Here is a 17,818-nt window from a genome sequence, read left to right as displayed (position 1 = left end):
AGGAAAAGACTCTTTGTTACTCGTAAGATACCCAGTTTTGAGCTTCCCTTGTTTTGTGTTCCTAAACTGGAATGGGAGGCAATGTTTCTAGCCCAGTTCCAGTTCCTGATGGTGTTGGCCTCAGCATGAAGTAGGAAAAGTAGAGCTTGAGCTCCTTCACTGCAGTTATAACAGACCAGGTGAAGAGTGGGGAATTTTCACTCTCTTCAAGGTCTTTTCCAAAGGTCCACGTCAGTGAGGCATTTTTCAGACAAAGAACCCCCTCAGTCTTCTGCTGAGTGCCCCACCTCTGTTTTCTTGCCCACTTAAAACAATCCTTGAGAGAATCTTTGAGTCAAACTTACCTGCGCTCATTCTCACCCTTGTCCAGCTGAAGGTCACTTCTGACTCAAAGAGAAGCTGGAAATGGTAAAGAGCTACTGTTGAGTTGGCCTTGAAGAACTGTTCCTTGCAGCTAGGACTACAAATGCTGAAGTCTTGGACAGTGAACAAATCTTAATTATGCACATACAGTTGTGTACATCTTGGCTTCGGTTACAGAAAGAACCAATATTGTTCAATAAGTAACTGACTTTTATTAGTGAAACCTATCAATCTATTCTATGACTGATTGTTGTGCATCAAACTATTAACTTTTATCTTCTTGATTTTTCCAGTAAAGAAGTCTGTCAAGCTACAGATATCATAATGTGTCCTATATGTGATAAATACTGTCCCTTCATGAGGTTGTCAGACAGCTGTGTTTATGCCAAGGTACATTTTAAACTATTCAAGTAGAAATGTTTTCCTGGTAATAGAATTCCTTTCACCTTTTGCATTTGTCTTTAGTGAGCTTGGGTAGATAAAGTCTTCAAAGGACAGATCAAATTCAGCCAATGTTAACATCCATTGTCTTTTACGAGGACTCAGTTTGGGCTGTAAAACACTTGAATGCAATTTGCACTTACAGATTCAGCAGTCCCAGAGGTCACATCCTAGATGCATGTGCTACGGTGTCCTTGGCATCAACTTTTATCTTATGATCCATCCTTTGTAAGTGGCTCCATAAAATGAATGCTTTGGGTCTGAAATTATGCTCATGCTTACTGTTGGCAGGGGTGAGTCCCAGGCCAGGCTGGTGACTAGTCAGTTGATATGGAGTTCATTGACAGGTGCATGTCATACATCAAGGGAAGGGTTTCAGTCCTCAGGATTGTCAGGCCAGCTGCACTCATGATTGTGCTAGTTTTATTAGGGGAAAATAGAAAATAAAGCCATATTATCATAAATTGATCAGATTATTAATATCCCCATCAGGTAACACACCTTTTTGACAATGGAGCTACTGTCTTTTTTGCTGTTTTCATGGCAGTGTGGGGTAAGTTTTTGTTTAAATATGAGTGACTGCAGAATGCTTTTCATAAACCTTGTGATGCAACATAGGTCTTTGTAATTTCCAGCACACTTGTTTTTATTAGACACTGAGGAAAACAATATAGGCTTGCTTATTTTCTATTTCTGCAGAAGGAATATGGAAATTATTTAAATCATTTTTTATGTGATAATCATTTTAATTAAAAAAAAGTATGCAACATACAGTGTCTGTGTGTGCAGGTAGTTATATTCTGGTTTTGTGTGTGTTTTTGAGGCCTGCTAATACTTAGGGCTTCTCTTAGCTTAGGGAAGCCCAGTTTACTGTCTGCACTAAAATGTATTAATGCATTGTTTTACCTTCCCTGCAGAAAGGCAGTAAAGCTTAAATATATGTGAGCTGGCTGTAATCAAAGCAAGAATCTGATGAAATAAATTGAAAATTAGTTGAATGACAAACTGATCCGAAATTGGTCCAACTGTTGCCATGGAGGCTGAATTTTGCCCATAGGACAGTTCTATTTTTGACTCAACTATTTTGCCTACTGTAGTCTTGTAGGCAGAATTGAAGACAAGAAACAGTCATTTCTAGCAACACATAAAGTCTTTCAAACATGCCCTGAGCATGCCAAGATGCTTTGCTGCTACTACACTGTCTTGAGAGAAGGTTAACACCTTTAGAAAATGGCTTAATGAGGTGCCTCAAAAATGGCTTCCATCTCACAACTCCAGGTACTTGAGCTATCCTGACCTAGTCATTGTTTTCCAGTTCTTATTCACATCTTAAACTGCTTGGGAAAGATGTCAAATTAATTTTTATAATCTCCATTTTAATCTGTGAATCTCTTTACTGAACTGCAAGAGAGATCCAAAAGACAGTGCCAGAGCCATCAGGAGAAGATAAATTATCTTAGTGGTCTGTCTTAGTTCCTTCCTCCAAAACTATGATTTTGTCTAAGTCGACTAATTAAATTAAGTCATATTCTAATCAAGCCTATTCATGACATTTCATGTAATATTGATGCTATTAAAATATCACAAGTTATATTAAGGGAAAAACCCACAGAATGTACAGATTTTTTCTTTCTCCTTGGTATTTCCAGCTTTGTTTTAGAGCTTCACTAGAGCTGAGCATCACCAAAAATTTCTAAGTCAAGCCTTAAAGAAATTTTGAGGGGCATACCTAGTTTTTCCAACCTCTTTTCCACATGCTTACGGAAGATGAGAATTTCCAAGACAGGGACTTTCATCTTGGATAGGAAAATTGACAGGTTAGCAGAATGTGTATACCGCTGTTTCTAATTGTTGGTGAGTGTGTCTTTGGAGTGAAGCTTTTTGCACCAGTGTTTTTGTTCTTCCTTAGTAGTAATACTGCTTCCTGGAAACAACTGTGCACCTATGTCTTAGCACTGCCCATAAACAGGGAAAAAGCAGCTCTAGGGAAGGGAAGTCCCTTACTCAGGTAGCCATGCCCGCTGTCTCCCATGTCTGGGAGAAGGCTGGGCCAGCTGAGCATGCCTAGTCGAGTAGGCTTTCTCTCTCTCCTAGCTCTAGTTGACAGAAGCTGCACCCCACTTGGGTCAGCTTCTCCTTCTTCTCTCTTCTTAGGCATCACTGTCAGAGTACAAGCCCCAGTGCCCTCGGGGGTTGTCTTCCCACCAGCCTGTCAGGTCTGGGGATTGCACTGCCCATCCATGCATCTCCAGCACCTAAGCACACAGGGAAGAAAGTAAAAAATACAATAAAAGTTGTCCTCTGTGTACTTTTGACTAGTGGAGAAGAGACTATAGGACAGTAGCTAGGGCAAGGACTTTCTCCCCCACTTTCGTTTGATTACACTGTGCTTGTGAGCTTGCCACCCAGAGGGATGTAGAGGCAACAACAGGAAGGAGGGTGTGAGTATAGGGTGATGGTTTGGGGAATGGGCCAATGCTATGGCTCCACCCAAAATCTAGTCCCTTGAGTAACACTTGGCTGAGACAACAGTGAGATTATGGAGATATTCTCAATACAGTTAGGGCTAAATCTGCATGAGCATAAGTAAAACCACACTTCTCAGTGATTTTATGGTCCTGTGTTTATGAGTTGGCTTACCTCCTGTCTTAAATAGATTCTCAGTCTGCAGTAAGCCTACTGGCAGCTGCAGGTGTTACCATCATTTCAGTAAATCGTAGGAGAAGAGAAGAAGCAATGATAGCATTTTGATCATGGAAATGATTTTTCTGTCAGAGTGAAACAACTGGCAAGCAGGTGACAAAATGGCTAAGAAAAATTCAGCCTTCTGGATGATCCAGTTTGACAGAGAGTGACATACAAAATGATGATGGCAGTGCCACTGCCTTATTATCCAAAGAACCTTTTTCACCATCTTTAAATACATTGGTAAATTCCCATCCTGAGGGAGAATTCTCAGCCATTTGCATGGGGGTTTCAGAAACCAGGCATGGTTGGGCTTTCTTTGAAGAAAAAGTGGTTTTCTTCCTTTTATTCTAAAGTCATCTTTAGTTGATGGACAAAGCAGGCTACCTGCTTGCTTTATAAATAGAAATAAAATGCATCTCCAGATGATGAAAAAACTGCTGTGGCTAGCCTAGGGAGAGAAATCACCACCACAAACATCACACCCCACAAGTGGATTGCTTGAGCAGTGGAGGAGCAAAGAGCCTGGCTGTAGTACTCTGAAGCACAGGTACCCATCTTTTATAATGCTTCATTGTGAAGGAAGTGGGTCCCATCAGAGTAAGGCTGGAATTGCCAAGTGCACCAGGAAATACTGGATGAGAAACACACTTTTCATCAAAAAAATATTTTGACCCACCACTTCACTTGTTGTATTTCTGCCTTATTTAAGCAAAGTACTATATAAGAAGTGAAAGTAAATCATATAATAGGAAAAAAAATACACTTACTAAAGTATATAAAAAGACAAAAGACTTAAGGTAATTTTTATTTTAAATTGATGGAGCAAAGAACAAAGGTCTTCCTTTAGTACACTGAAGGAATTGCCTGGTAGTTTTTCTAAACTTTTGTGTATTGGAGCTTCTGTTGAAGGAAAAAATCCTTCCAAAATGGTCAAAGCTATAAATCTCTGCTGTTTATAGGAAACAGTAAGTCCCTATAATCACTAATATTCTTTTTCTTGGTGGACAGACTGTCATTGATGCTCAGAGTTTCACCTCAGAAACTGCAGAATAATTTTCCTTTTCAGAATCTGTAGTCTTAATAATGTTTTCCAGATGTTCAAAGCTTTCAAAAAGAGGGAAGCAATAGTAGTTTTTGTGTTTCTGTGCTAGAGGGAACCACCTACACTTTGCCCTTTACGTATGCCATGAGATATGTCAAGCTTGACAAAATCATAGGTCCAGTTTCTGGGAAAGACTCATTCTCTGTTTTTTCTATCCAAACTGGATTCATAGCAAAGACAGAATATGAGAGAAACATGTTCTTTCCAAATAAATGTTGTCATTTAAAGTGCAGAAAGAAGTAATTCTCAGAAAAGAAAAAAAAATAGGTAAATCATTTGACTTCTACTATACTGTTGTAAAGCCAGACAAAAAGTAGTTTTTGCTTTTTCCAGTTGGAGGAAACTTTTGCTTTTCCAGTACTGGAGAAAGCCAGTGCAAAGATGTCACTGTCTAGACATTGCCTGAAGCTCAACAGCAAAGTTCAACTAGAAAGTCCAACTATTTATCATTTCTAATGCTTTGCTAGAGACACAGTGGACTGATGTTGGTTCTTTCCTCCGCATATCTTTGGGGGACTATGGGATGCAAGAAAAGTCCTTTTTATAATCTCTTCTTGTCTATCTACAAGCATGTTTCCTTTGATAAAGGAGATAGCATTAGAACACTTGCTGAAAGACAAAGTGAGAGAGAGGAAAAGAGGCCTTACATGAAAAAATTAACGCTTTTTTCCAAGCAATAAGAAATGCCAACATAAAATATTTTTCTAAATATATCAGGTGGTCTAATAAAAGATACTACATTCCTAAAAACCCTGCCTCTAGCATAAAACATTCACATTGATGTGCTCTCTGAGGAGACAGAATTTAAGGAGGTCCTTTAGCAGTAGTAGTGGCATGTAGAACATATTCTAAAGGTGAGAATAGATATATTAAAAGGTGTTCTTAAATACGGTAGGGAGAGAATTTCTGAGAGAAAGTCAGGACTAAGCTACTTGCTGCAAAAGGCCATTTGCATTACTAGACAAGATCATAACTTGGTTCAAAAGCATCAGAGGAGGTGATATTAAGAGAGCTGTTTATTCGAGTGGATGCTGAAGTTTGAGTTGCAAGACTGATCTCTAAAGCAGGGCAAAAATAATATACAAAATATATATATATATATATCTCAAAAGACCTGGGAGTTAAGGCCAATGAGAAATTCAAAATTCCAAGCAGGATTTTTGGAGAATTATTAGCATCTGGTTTAAATATACCAGTTGGAAAATAGGAGGACAGTAAGTACAACTGTGTCATGTTACGCTGTCAAAGTCAGAAAAGAATGCTGAACTGTGATATAGGCTATTAGTGGTTACTTCAAAAGAAGCAGAGAAATTTCAAAATGCAATACTTTTGAGAAGACATCAGTAGTACAGTGAATCAATCAAAGATGATTATTTATAGCACATTTTATAATATCTAGCAAGGGACAACTGCATATGACCTGGATAGAGGGAAGTGTGGTACAGTAAAAGCTAGAACAGAGCTGTAGAGCTCATCCTACTTTATACTTAATGATTTGAAAATAGCTTTCAAAAGAAGCTTCAGGAACTGCACCTACTAACTCTGACAGGTGCTAAATATTCTAAATATAGTATGAATAGAGTCCTCACTACAGGTGAGTGAAAAACAAGAAAGAAAGAAAGTATAATTTGTCATAGATGTATCTGAGAGGTTCAGGCCTGTGTACTCATACACCCACTTAAGTTCTGCTTCCAGCTGCTTTTTGGTATGGAAGCAGAGTGGCAGTAGTCAACCAGACTTGTTTCTCCCAGAACTCCAAAAAGGGCAGGGCTACTTGCTTAGCCTGTACAAAATAAATCAGCATGAGCTGATAGGAGAGAATCAGCTCCACCAGAAGACAAGTCAAGGAATGAACCAATGTGGTAGTTCAGCAGCAGCAGCAGCAGCAGCAGCAGAGCCTCATTAGCACTTAGTAGTTTTGTTGATCCCAACCAATCACGCTGCAATTATTGTAAGAAGTCATAGACATTAGGATCAGGAGATTAACTGACTTCCTTAATTATATTAAAGTAGCCGGCTACCTGCTGTAACAGGACTACAGATTTCAGAATGAGGATGGCATGATATATGAAAATGCCTTCAAACAGAAAAACTGCCTCCTTAAACATGCTTTTTGATATCTTTCCTGACCTGCTTGCAGTGTTCATTTTCTAAGCATATCTTAGCTGGACTGACTGATTGACTGATGCATTAAACTATAATAATTCTTCCTGGCTAAAAAATTCACCAAACTTATTCCAGTGCTTAGTATGATAGCATGTCATTATCAATATGCTGCAGTAAGGCAGATGGTCCATTAAGGAGATCCTTTAGAACTGGATGTGGGACATATTGCCAGGCTATCATGATGCTGTTACAGCAGATACTGTCCTAGTTCATGAACAAAAAGGTTTATGTTCTTCATGGTTATCAGTCAGATGCTTTTCACTGAGCAGTAAATGCAAGATCTAAACCTCACTGTGGGAGCTCATATATTCTTTTAACAAAATAATTTTTTAAAAGTCTAACCATAAATAGTCTTTCAGTATTAATCTCCAGAATATGAATGTATGATTGGATGACTGAGAGCTTCCTTGGTTGTTCTTTCCATCACAACGTGGAAGCACAGTCATGTACAAGAACATTACAGCATCTTGAACTCTGTCATTAAATGCTATTCAGCACAGAGTGTTTAATTGTCAGCTGTGTGACACACTATATATACACAATCATGTAGGGTAAAAGACATCATCTGGATTAGAAAAGTGTAAGACAAATATCCCGTTTTCTTCAGTAGTAGTCAGCAGATTTGCACATTCACCTGAATAGGCTTCCCCTGGATTCCATTTCCTGTGTATTTTAAATCATGTTCAAAGAAGGAAAGTTACTTCTTTATCTACAGTAGCCTCGGTAAACATTTAGCTTCATCAGAAGTCTGCTGTGTTTAGTAATGATGACTCACAGAACAATTTTATTTTTTGAGAGTCCTCCCTTGGTTGGTTAGAAATTAAACATTTTCATTTAGCACTAAGTGAAATCTCTAAAGCCTCAATCATACTTGACACAAGCAGAGTAATCCTTAGAAAGCAATACGTTTTAAAAGCAGTTTTGATCATCAGCCTGATTTCCTGTTCAAAAGAACCCTTTTATGCAAAGAGATGAAAGTAACACAACAGCTTCATTCAACAGTTCTGTGATAGTACTTAACATTTTCTAGTCTTAATAACAATTCTGTGTGGTTTTGTTTTTGTTTTTGTTTTTCTGTTTGCTTCAGCTACTGTTTTTCTGGAGTTTTGGAAAAGAAGGCGAGCAGTAATTGCTTATGACTGGGACTTGATAGACTGGGAAGAAGAAGAGGTTTGTATAAAAAAATGTACTCTCTAATCATTAATACGAAAAGATTTGGTTAAAAATGTAAGAACATTTTTCTTTTGGATTTATTTTTAATTCATTCTTCAAAACTTCATAAACTAGAAAATAAGCATTTTTTTCCTTAGATGTTTCCTCTGGAATGTGAAGAAACTTTCCCCAGGGCAAACCAGCCTCTCTTTTACACCTTTGCAAATCCAAACTGAAGGAGATAAACCAGCCCAATGCACTTAATTCATTCCCTGCTGGCAGAAGAAGTCCCTTAAAGTAGCAAACAGTGAAAAGCGATCTTAATCATTTCCCGTGGTGGTTACTAGAAAGGAACACCGTGCTCTTGGGACTGAGAACTGATGTCTAAGGAGAACTAGCAGGTTTTATTGTGCAGGAGAAAAGCAAGATTCTGTGGGTGTGGCAGGAAAATTGTTCCTTGAGTGGGATTTGGATGTACAGGTGTCCACAGTTTGCTTTCCTTACTCTCCAGAGACTGTACTGAAGTTCATGGAGGGACTGTAAGAGACTGCTGGAGTGGTGTGAATACAGTTGAACTTCTATATTGCTGCCTCCATGGAAAGAAAATCTTTTTCACTAGTCTTGCAGCAGAGAAGCAGACTTCTGAGTTATGGGCTTTTTGTCCATGAGGCAATGTAGTTCATTGAGGCCATGACATGGTACAATTGCTCATTTGCTGGTAGGATGGTTTTTGTGTCTGTGTGTTTTTGTTTTAATTTGGTTTGTCTGTTTGTTTTTGTTGGTTTGTTCATTTGTTCATTTGTTTGTTTGTTTTTTGAAATGCTTAATGACTAGGAAAATAAGCCAAGAACCTGAAGTGAAGTAACTTACACAACTAGATACTGGTTTCTTTATATCAACAGGAATATCAGTATTCGTGCACATATGCTGCCAAGTCTTCGTCACTTCAGGACTTTTCTGGTATATTTAAAGAACACTGATGCTGATTTACCTCTCCTGAGATTAGCAGCCTGCTCTTGCCAATGCTGATGAATAACAGAGAGAGGACACTGATACGGTCCTGCCTGAGCTTCAGATATTGATCACCATTGAATTGCAGTGATCTTGTCCCTCTTGACTAGTTGCAAAAAGGCCACTGCTGCTGCTGGCAGGTAGGGCAGAATACAGATATATCAAACTTTAAGTCAGGACAGGATTCCAGTTCAGTGTCCCACAAGGAGAAGAAACCTTTGGACTGAAAAAATACACCACCAAGTCTTTTTTTTTTTTTTTTTTCCCCAGGAAGATGGGTCTGGCAGACATTCATGGAATGGGATGTTATATGTCTGCACCTTTTGCCATTTAAGCTTCCTGGAATTGGGATTTATGCAGATTTATAAAGCCATCCACCCAATTTTTTATTTTTTATAGTCAATTTATTTACAAATACTGGATTCCCTAGTAAAGTTATCTTTAGGTGATGCCTTGCTTTCCCTTTTCTTTTTGTTTTCTCCTTTTCTTTTTTTTTTCAACTTTTCTTTTTTCCTTTTCCTCTTTTCTTTTTTCTTTTCCTCTTTTCTTTTTTCTTTTTTTTCTTTTTTGTTTTTTCTTTTTTCTTTTTCCTTTTTTCTTTTTCCTTTTTCCTTTTTTTCATTTTTCTTTTTTTTATTCTTTCCTGTAATAATAGTACTAAGCAATATCTGTCTGCTGTGGTAAGGTTCAGAAGAGCCTTTTTCTTAGGAGTGAGCACCACAGGTCCAAGCCCATTCAGGACCAGTCCTTATTCTGTTTCCCTCTCCTCTTCATGCACATGCCCACAACTCTACTTGCAACCTTGCTGCTTCCACTGAAGGTTCTTGTCCTCTTGCAGAGGCTGGCAGAAAGATTTCCTATGTAAGATTTGCTCTCTGATTTCTAAAAGCAGTACCATGTTTATGTCTTAGGGAAAAAAAAAAAAAAAAGAAAGAAAGACAAAAAAAAGGCAGCCATCCCATCAGCTGGAATAACTGAAAAGACAGAAGGCAAGCAACAGAGTTTGATTTTTTCTCTTCCAGTCATAAAGACTGTCCGAGCTTCTGGTAGTTGAAACTATCCTCATAGAAATGTGATGCATTTATTTTATGATGTTTGTCAAATAACATTACATTTTATAAGAGATGTTTATGTCCCACTGGCATATTATTTCAGTCTGGCCTGCAGAATAGCATATGCATATCAGTGATTTTCAGAGGACACCTGCTCCCCGGTCAGCTGGTCCTTTTTTCTCACACCAGGCTTTTACCAGTGAGGTCTGTCAACAAGGCCATAATCATGTATCCCAGGGCAGTGTTGAGTGTACCTGCTCCACAGCTATTCACTGAGCCATTCTGGAGGGAGTTTTTTCAGTCTCTACATCAGGAAGCAGAAGCCTTTCAGAAGCAGTGTGCCAGATGGTACTTTTCCCTCCTGAATTAGAGGTTAAACATGCCAGTAAGAACTCAATTGGCTGCTTCTCAAAGATTTATGTGACCAGACATCAGAGCATCAGTATCCAATTGTCATTTGAGACATCACCTCCTCCCTTCTACTTTGTTCAGTGTGCAGTGGGGTCCCAGAGGCGGGAGCTGCTTGCCTCCCAGAGGTGTCTTCTCTGGAGATGCTACAGCTGCCAGTGCCCAACCCTGCTGCACTCAGAAATGTTCTTGCTTTAAGGTCAGCTCTACTGATCACTGACTTCTCTCCTAAAAGTATCAGATAACGCACTTTTCCTTTGCCACCGGGCTCTTTGCTGGACATTGACACCAAGACAGTCACAGATTTGGAAGCATGTGTCCCAGGGTGAAGAAGTATTGAGATTATTTCCCTGTTCTGTGGTTCAAAGTCCACCTTCACTTTGCAATTGCCTTCAGCTGCAAGCAGGATGACATGCAAATCATGGCCTTCGCAAAGGAGACTTAGTTCCATGGGTGGCTCTGCTGTCATTGTCCCAGTAATCAAGATTCAGACTTCGGTAGTTTTTTTGGTTAATCCCCTTTCTACATCTGGGATAAACAGGACAATATATACTTGGATTAGGAAAGATTGGATTTCTACAAGAATTCACTTGTTGAAGAACTCAGAAACCTCCTGAAAGAAAAGGATATATTGCAGAAAGAAATTTAGAGTAGATCTTCTAGTGCAGAAAGGTCTGGGCTAAGGCAGTACACATTAATCTGTATTTGATATTCCAGAAACCAGAATAGTTTCTTCTGTGGGGAAAAAAAAAAAAGAGAGAGAGAGAGAGAGAATTTGAATGATGCATGTTTGAGAAGGAGGGAAGGAGAACAGCCTGTTTTATTGAAAAATGTCTGTAGATTGAAAAAGTCACATCTTGTGGAGTTGATCATGATGATGTACGTCAGTGAAACTTTGTCTCCATAAGATGAAATGTTACTCCTAAAAATCCTGCTTTCTAATAAAATCTCTGGCAATTAGATTTCCTCTCTCTATTCCATTCAGTTAGCACTGGACAAACCAGCCAACTTCTTTTATTAGCTATGTCACAGAAATCAATTAAACAGTTCTAATTACCATTCTAAGTCACAAGCTTCTATTAATGAAAATTGTTGTTTTTATTAACATTAGCTGCCATGTCTAGCCTTTGCTTCTTTCAATTTTCATTGTCAAATTGAAAAATGTTCTGCTACAAAGGGAAATTTGCTAATTCCTACCAACAATAGATTGAAATTTAAAAAAAAAAAAAAAAAGATTTATAGGGCTTCCTATCATGTTACTGTCACTTTTCCGTTCTAAATGAAGAGACAAAGAAATGAAGCAATTAAGACAACAGGAAGGAGAATTCAAACTATTCACATACATGACCTTGTGAATTCCTGACCACTACAGCTTTTCACTAAAGGAAGGCATGCCACAGCCCCTGGAGTGTCTGGGTCCCCCAGCCTGGGGACATGGGGACAAGATGTACTGCCTCCTTCAGCCCTGCATATCTGTATTTTCTTTCCTTGTAAATGAGATGCAAGGTGGGAAACATGGACAGTAACAGGGTCTTGCCTTGGGTGTGCAACAAGAAACCAACTGCACTGTGTTCCTGGGACTCCAAGCTACGTCTTCTGTCACTATTTGCAGTGCACTTTTCGTTTTCTTCAGTGTCACTTTCTGTATATTGTTAATGTGAGGCAGATACAGGACTGTCCGCTTCCTTCCCAAAGCTGTGCTCAGCATTGCTGAGTGTCATTAAACAGGTATGAAGGTTCATGCCAGAGTTTCAGTTCTGTGTGGAGATTTATCTATAAAAATAGCATTTGCATTTGCATTATCTGAATTGACTGGAGATTGTAGAAGATACCTAGATTTATGGACAGGTGTGTACAGTAAGAAAACTTCCTTATAGTGCAGATCGTAAAATGTAATCAAGCCTTGGCTTAGAAAGGGCTGCAGAAAAGAAAGGGTTTCTTGCATATTGCTCAGTGGGTCAGCTGGCAGAGCCCTTCCACAATCTGCAGAGCTCAGTTCTCGAGTGCCCTGCTTCAATGCCATCACACTCTGTCGTTTTGGATGTCCCTGGGCACATGGTAATATTACTTGTATTGTTTCTCTTGCTAGATTCTCATCTTCTCAACAGCCTTCTGCCCTGGTATGGCAGAAACAATGTGAGCAGGGCAGAATAAGAGCGAGGTAGTACCCCGCCTCCACAGAAACATGCTTTGCCTTTGTGAATACCCCAAATAAGTTTTGCTCTGCCAAGGTTCAGAAGGTTATTTCCTGTATGCCATGTTGCATTCTCACTTTCTCTATTTTTTTTTACACATGCAGATTTTTGTCTGTGTTTAATCATAGGGATAGGCAGAGAAAAGAGATGATAGCTTGTCTAGCTTAGCCACTAGCTAATGCAGTGCTGGTTCCCTCAAGCACATACTTAGACAAACATTGCAGCCAAGCATATATGACTCTCATCTTTATTTAAATAGCATGTTATCAGGTTGCTGTTCAAATTTGGAAATTAAGTGTATTGAGAAAGTGCCTTCAAAATTTAAGACTGAGAATGAGACTTTTTTTCTTTCCCCAGAGGAATTTTATTAAAAGGATGTAGGATTTTAGGATATCTTATTTTTATTCACATCTTAAAGGCTTGCATGAGCAACTAACATTCACCAGTTTCAATGTAGCCATTTAAGGTCTGCTTATTTCTAAGCTATTAGAATGATTAACCTATAGCCATAATCAATAACTTTCAGTCAGGCAAAGTTCAATTAAGAGCAGCTGAAGTGTTGGAAGTGAATGAAATCGGTGCATTGGGCTCTTAACTATTACAACAAAATGCACAGCAGAAGCCTGGCAGAAAAGCTGCAAAAGCAGTTGAGAGGTGCCTCTGTGCTTCCTCATAGCCAGCTGTACGATGAGCCAGTCCTCCAGCATGCACCAGAGCACTGTAACACTCGATCCGATGTGTATGGTCTGCCAGCAGCTGCCAGAGTCCATCCCAGCAGCCTGGTGCTTGCGCTTGTCTCTGGCAGCATCCCTGATGTCAGACTTGGGAGACGTGGCCCAGGACAAGCCAGGACAGGCTGGTGGTGAACCTGCTGGATGGCAGGGCGGGGGGGGAGCTGTACTGCAGCTGAAAACCACACAGTCTCAGCTGAACCCTGTCTTCTAACACAGCTGTAAAGGGATGTAACCAAGTTGCAGTCTAAGAAATCCCCAGGTTTCATTTGAGAAGAGAATATTACAGCAAAGCAAGACTTTAAATGTCTGCTGCTGAAAGCTGCTCCTGCTATTAGTATTGTCCAAGCTAGAAAGGAATTGAGCAATACTGGATGGCATGGCCTCTCTAAATAATGAGAGTCTTTTGCTGCTGTTACCTAACTATCAAGCAAACAGCAATTGGGTTTGGAAAAAGGAGTATCCTCCCATCATTGTTGTAAAGTTACAGTATAAATAGGATAATACCAGTCTGGAAAACCCTGTGATATCGATGTTGAAATGACATGGCTTGCAGCCATATAGTTTGAAAAAGCATTGTTTAGATAAGTAGCCAATTGGGGAGTTCACTAAATGGTTCCAATATGGTTTTATGGGTATAGTGGTGTATTTGAGTCCTCATGACGGATACCTGATTTCCCACCTCAGCTTTTATAGTAGCTGTGCCAGCTGCTGAATTCCAAGGTGTAATTCTCGTTAACGGTGATCTGAAAAAAAATGATCTGAAGTTTCCTACAGAGTCTTTCCTAGCTGTACTGTACATGAACATTGTCTGTCTGTTCTCTAGGAGGAAATACGCCCGCAGTTTGAAGCCAAGTACTCCAAGAAAGAACGAATGAACCCCATATCCGGAAAGCCAGAGCCTTATCAAGCATTTGCAGATAAATGCAGCAGACTCATTGTTTCTGCATCTGGAATATTTTTTATGGTTTGAGAACTTTTATTTCTTTTCCTGTTTAAAATAATACAAAGTAACTTTATCTCTGATGAGAGAGTATGGAGATACTGCATATGACTGCTTGAAAGTGCCATAAGCTCTATCATGTTTACTGCTGACTGGAAATCTGCACAGAGCAAATATCCTGAGTTTCTGTGAAGTCCCGCACTAGTTTACTCTTCACTGACTCTCACAGTTAGTTAAATCTTTCTTTCGAGGTCCAGATTCCGGAGTATTACTAAGGCTATATGCATAGGGCTATGTGTAACTATACAAGTGCTGGAATAGTGATATTATCACATTTAGGCACCAACTTCAGCTGAATGAATTTCCTTACACTCCCCATGTAGATAAGGCAGAGTGATGAAGAGGTACCATGGGGGAGTCAGTTGTTCTTTGTATACTCTACAGAGAATTTAGCTTAGGTGACTAAAGTGATTAAAGATATTTGTATCTCCTATTTTTTAAGTGTACTGCAGGGGTAAGAAAAGAGGGCTTATATTCCTAGTGCAATTGAAACAAAGAAACTGATGTTCCTTCTCTAAAATGAGGCATCCCTCCCCCTTCCAAAGCACAAAGCTACATGCATCAGGGAAGTCTCTCCTAACAGAGCAGCATGCATTTCTGCTAAAATGCTCCCTGTCCCCTAACTCTACTGAATCTGTTATTCACTATTATTCACATGACAGCGGTAGCAGTAGGATTGTCTTGAAAACACAGTTGTCATCAACTTGGACCCCAGTGGAATTTACTAGTGCTTTTCCAGGTGTGTTTCTATATTTTGCCTATATATATATATTTTTTTTTTTTTCTTGAGGGGGACAATTTTCACTCTCTACCCTTTGAAAAGGCATTCATTAATCTTCTTGGCCTAGTGGTAGATCTTGCTCAAAGTGCCAGAGAGAGTAGCCTTGCCCTGAATTTCATGCTCTACAAATTGTCTCCATAATAGTCCTTGAAACAAGACAAGGATTGTTTTCACTGAAGATACTTTTTAATGTTGGCATAACATGGGCTTCCAATGAGTTAGAAAAACAATGATTTTTTCCCCTTTTAGGTAAAAAATATCCCTTAAAAAGAATAGATTTAAGCACAGGAGATATGCTTACCAAAACTTCAAGTTAGAGCTTTTCTCAAAATCTCACAGGACTGACTCACAGTGCAGTTATAAATACAGCTTCAACTGGATCGGTGGTTCCTTGTTACCAAAGGAAAGGGGTCCTTCCTCTTGGCACTATGCAGGGAATCCGGAGGCAATCCTCTAACTCAGTAACTCTGCAATGTTTCTACGTGCTGCCAGTGGTAGCAGAGAATGTAATAAACTGCCCTTCACATTCACACACACCTAACTTTTTTTGTTCTTCTGCACTGTGATTATGTCAGACAGTGTTGTCGCTAATAACATATGAAAGCAGCTTGATTAGCACTTAGTGTTTTCAAAATCATTTTTCCCATCCAATTACCTTAGATATGCTTTGGTTTTGACAGGTTTCAGTTGTTTTTGCATAACTTCAGTATACATCTAGCTTTTGGAAGTACTATCTGTCTTTTACCGAAGAAACTCTCACTAGCTAATAAGATAGCTAACGGGTACTGTGTCAGCATTTGTATGAGATGAGTCACCCATACTAATTCCCAACTGTTTGTCCTTTAGGTGGTTTGCTAAACTGTGACATAAATTGGTCACGATGGAAAACAGTTGTCATTTAGTGTTCAACTGTTGCATATGGAACATCAAGCGATTTAGCAGGCTGGCTCAGCTGCATGGCTCTCACATTATAACTGTCACATTTGCTGAAAGACTCATCAGAGAAGAAATTACCAGGGCAATTGAATTTGTTACCTTCCCCAGATAGAATCTTTACAGAACTGTAGCAAGAAACAGCTTGCAAGGGGAGCTTGCCATGGTTGTTGCCAAGGCAGTGCTTACAAATGGAGACTTTTTCCTGCAAGCGTGAAGCACAAATTCCACCCCAGATACAACACCATCACATTGGGACATCAGTTTGAGAATAGCCTTTGTACATTGTCAAACATGCGTGTAAGAAAAATTCCCAATTCCCAGAGCTGGCAATACTGTTTTCCACATTAATGCTGTGGAGCAGGTACATTGGTCAAGAAAATGCTTAAAATGAAAAATTATTTTATTATGACTTTATAGGTATTTTGCATTATGGAAATAAAAAGGAATTCAGAATAAGAGGAATGTTCATGTTGAAACTTTTCTCTAGAACCAAAGTTGGTGTATATTTCAAGCCTTTCTTTTCATTGGTACAGTTTTCAGTTTCAGAAAAAAGTTAACGCCTGTTCTATCTCTCTTTTTTTGTTTTGTTTTGTTTTGCTTTCCTCCTTCAGATATGTGTGGTGATTGCTGCTGTTTTTGGCATTGTTATTTACCGTGTTGTGACTGTCAGCACTTTTGCTGCCTTTAAGTGGGCTTTAATCAGGAATAACTCTCAGGTTGCAACTACAGGGACTGCAGTGTGCATCAACTTTTGCATTATCATGCTACTGAATGTGGTGAGTAAAACTCATATATCCAAAGTGAGTCACCAGATTGGTAGATATCTCAGCCTGCAGAGTACTGAATACTTTCAAATCCTGACTTCAGCAGAAACAGAGGTTACACGGTGCCTTGCTAAGCTGGACATGACATTTTTGTTTATGGACATGTCACTACTTATGTAAAGTACAATTCTGAAACCAATACATTAAGTAAAGCATGTTTGATTGTTCTAAAAATGTTTTAGGAAGACATGTCCATGCTTCTGTTTTATCCTTTGCCTCTTTTTTTTTTTTTCCTTTTTCATGTTTGCAGGTTTCAGTCTGTTTCATTAATATCCTTGTTTTTAATAAGTGTTTGGTTGTTCTTTTTTAAATACAGTGGCCAAGCTTAGCTCTTATTTAAACTAATTTCTGTTATTTCAGCTTCAGTTTTCATGGTAGCACCAGTCAGGATATGCATGTACAGATACAATGCCCATATGCAGAAGGAGTGAAAGCTTCACAAGGCTTGAGCAGACATGACTTGTTCCATGAGCTGCTTATGGCCTTTTCAAGGTGACAGCAGCAGAGATGTGATCTAGGTGCATCTGGGGGGAAGGGGTTGCTGGCTGGCTGAGGTTAGCCTACTGTGGACATGTGAAATGGTTTGGGACTGGGCTTGGGCATTTCCAGGTAGCAACAGCCCCAGTAAGAGAATTTACCATAGACTAAATAGGGGAAGAGTTTCATCCTCCCATCAAGATGCAGATACTGCTGTGGTAGCAATGTGCCTTCTGTTAATTGATCTTGGCAAGAAATGTATGGCCTTTTACTCTCAGATAAGTGAGTTTTGTCACCTGTCATTATAAGAATGCATTTTAAGGGAGAGGAGGAATCAGCCTATGAATCATCCAGGTACTGGAGCCAGGGCCGAGTATCTCTGCCCACTCAATGGCAAGAGTCTTCTGTCAAAAGCATGTTAGGCTTTGCTTCAGAACATATGCTGACTTGCCTGGGCAACTTATAGAGGAATTATAAGGTGTTATTTC

The 17,818-nt window shown here is 39.3% G+C and overlaps 1 protein-coding gene across 1 annotated transcript in view; it reads left to right on the top strand.

Annotated features, from left to right (window-relative positions):
* The window catches only part of ANO4 (anoctamin 4), a 144,333-nt gene that overhangs the window by 102,736 nt on the left and 23,779 nt on the right, over positions 1 to 17,818 (top strand). The window contains exons 14-18 of the mRNA XM_035551662.1: positions 657 to 753; positions 1,297 to 1,357; positions 7,848 to 7,930; positions 14,136 to 14,276; positions 16,641 to 16,805. Coding sequence (XP_035407555.1) covers positions 657 to 753; positions 1,297 to 1,357; positions 7,848 to 7,930; positions 14,136 to 14,276; positions 16,641 to 16,805 — 547 coding nt within the window. The remainder of the gene's footprint in view (positions 1 to 656; positions 754 to 1,296; positions 1,358 to 7,847; positions 7,931 to 14,135; positions 14,277 to 16,640; positions 16,806 to 17,818) is intronic.

This window comes from Cygnus atratus, chromosome 1 (assembly GCF_013377495.2).
Source record: "Cygnus atratus isolate AKBS03 ecotype Queensland, Australia chromosome 1, CAtr_DNAZoo_HiC_assembly, whole genome shotgun sequence".
Taxonomy (NCBI): domain Eukaryota; kingdom Metazoa; phylum Chordata; class Aves; order Anseriformes; family Anatidae; genus Cygnus; species Cygnus atratus.
Note: the sequence above shows the minus strand (reverse complement) of the source record. Positions and strands in the feature narration are given on the sequence as shown.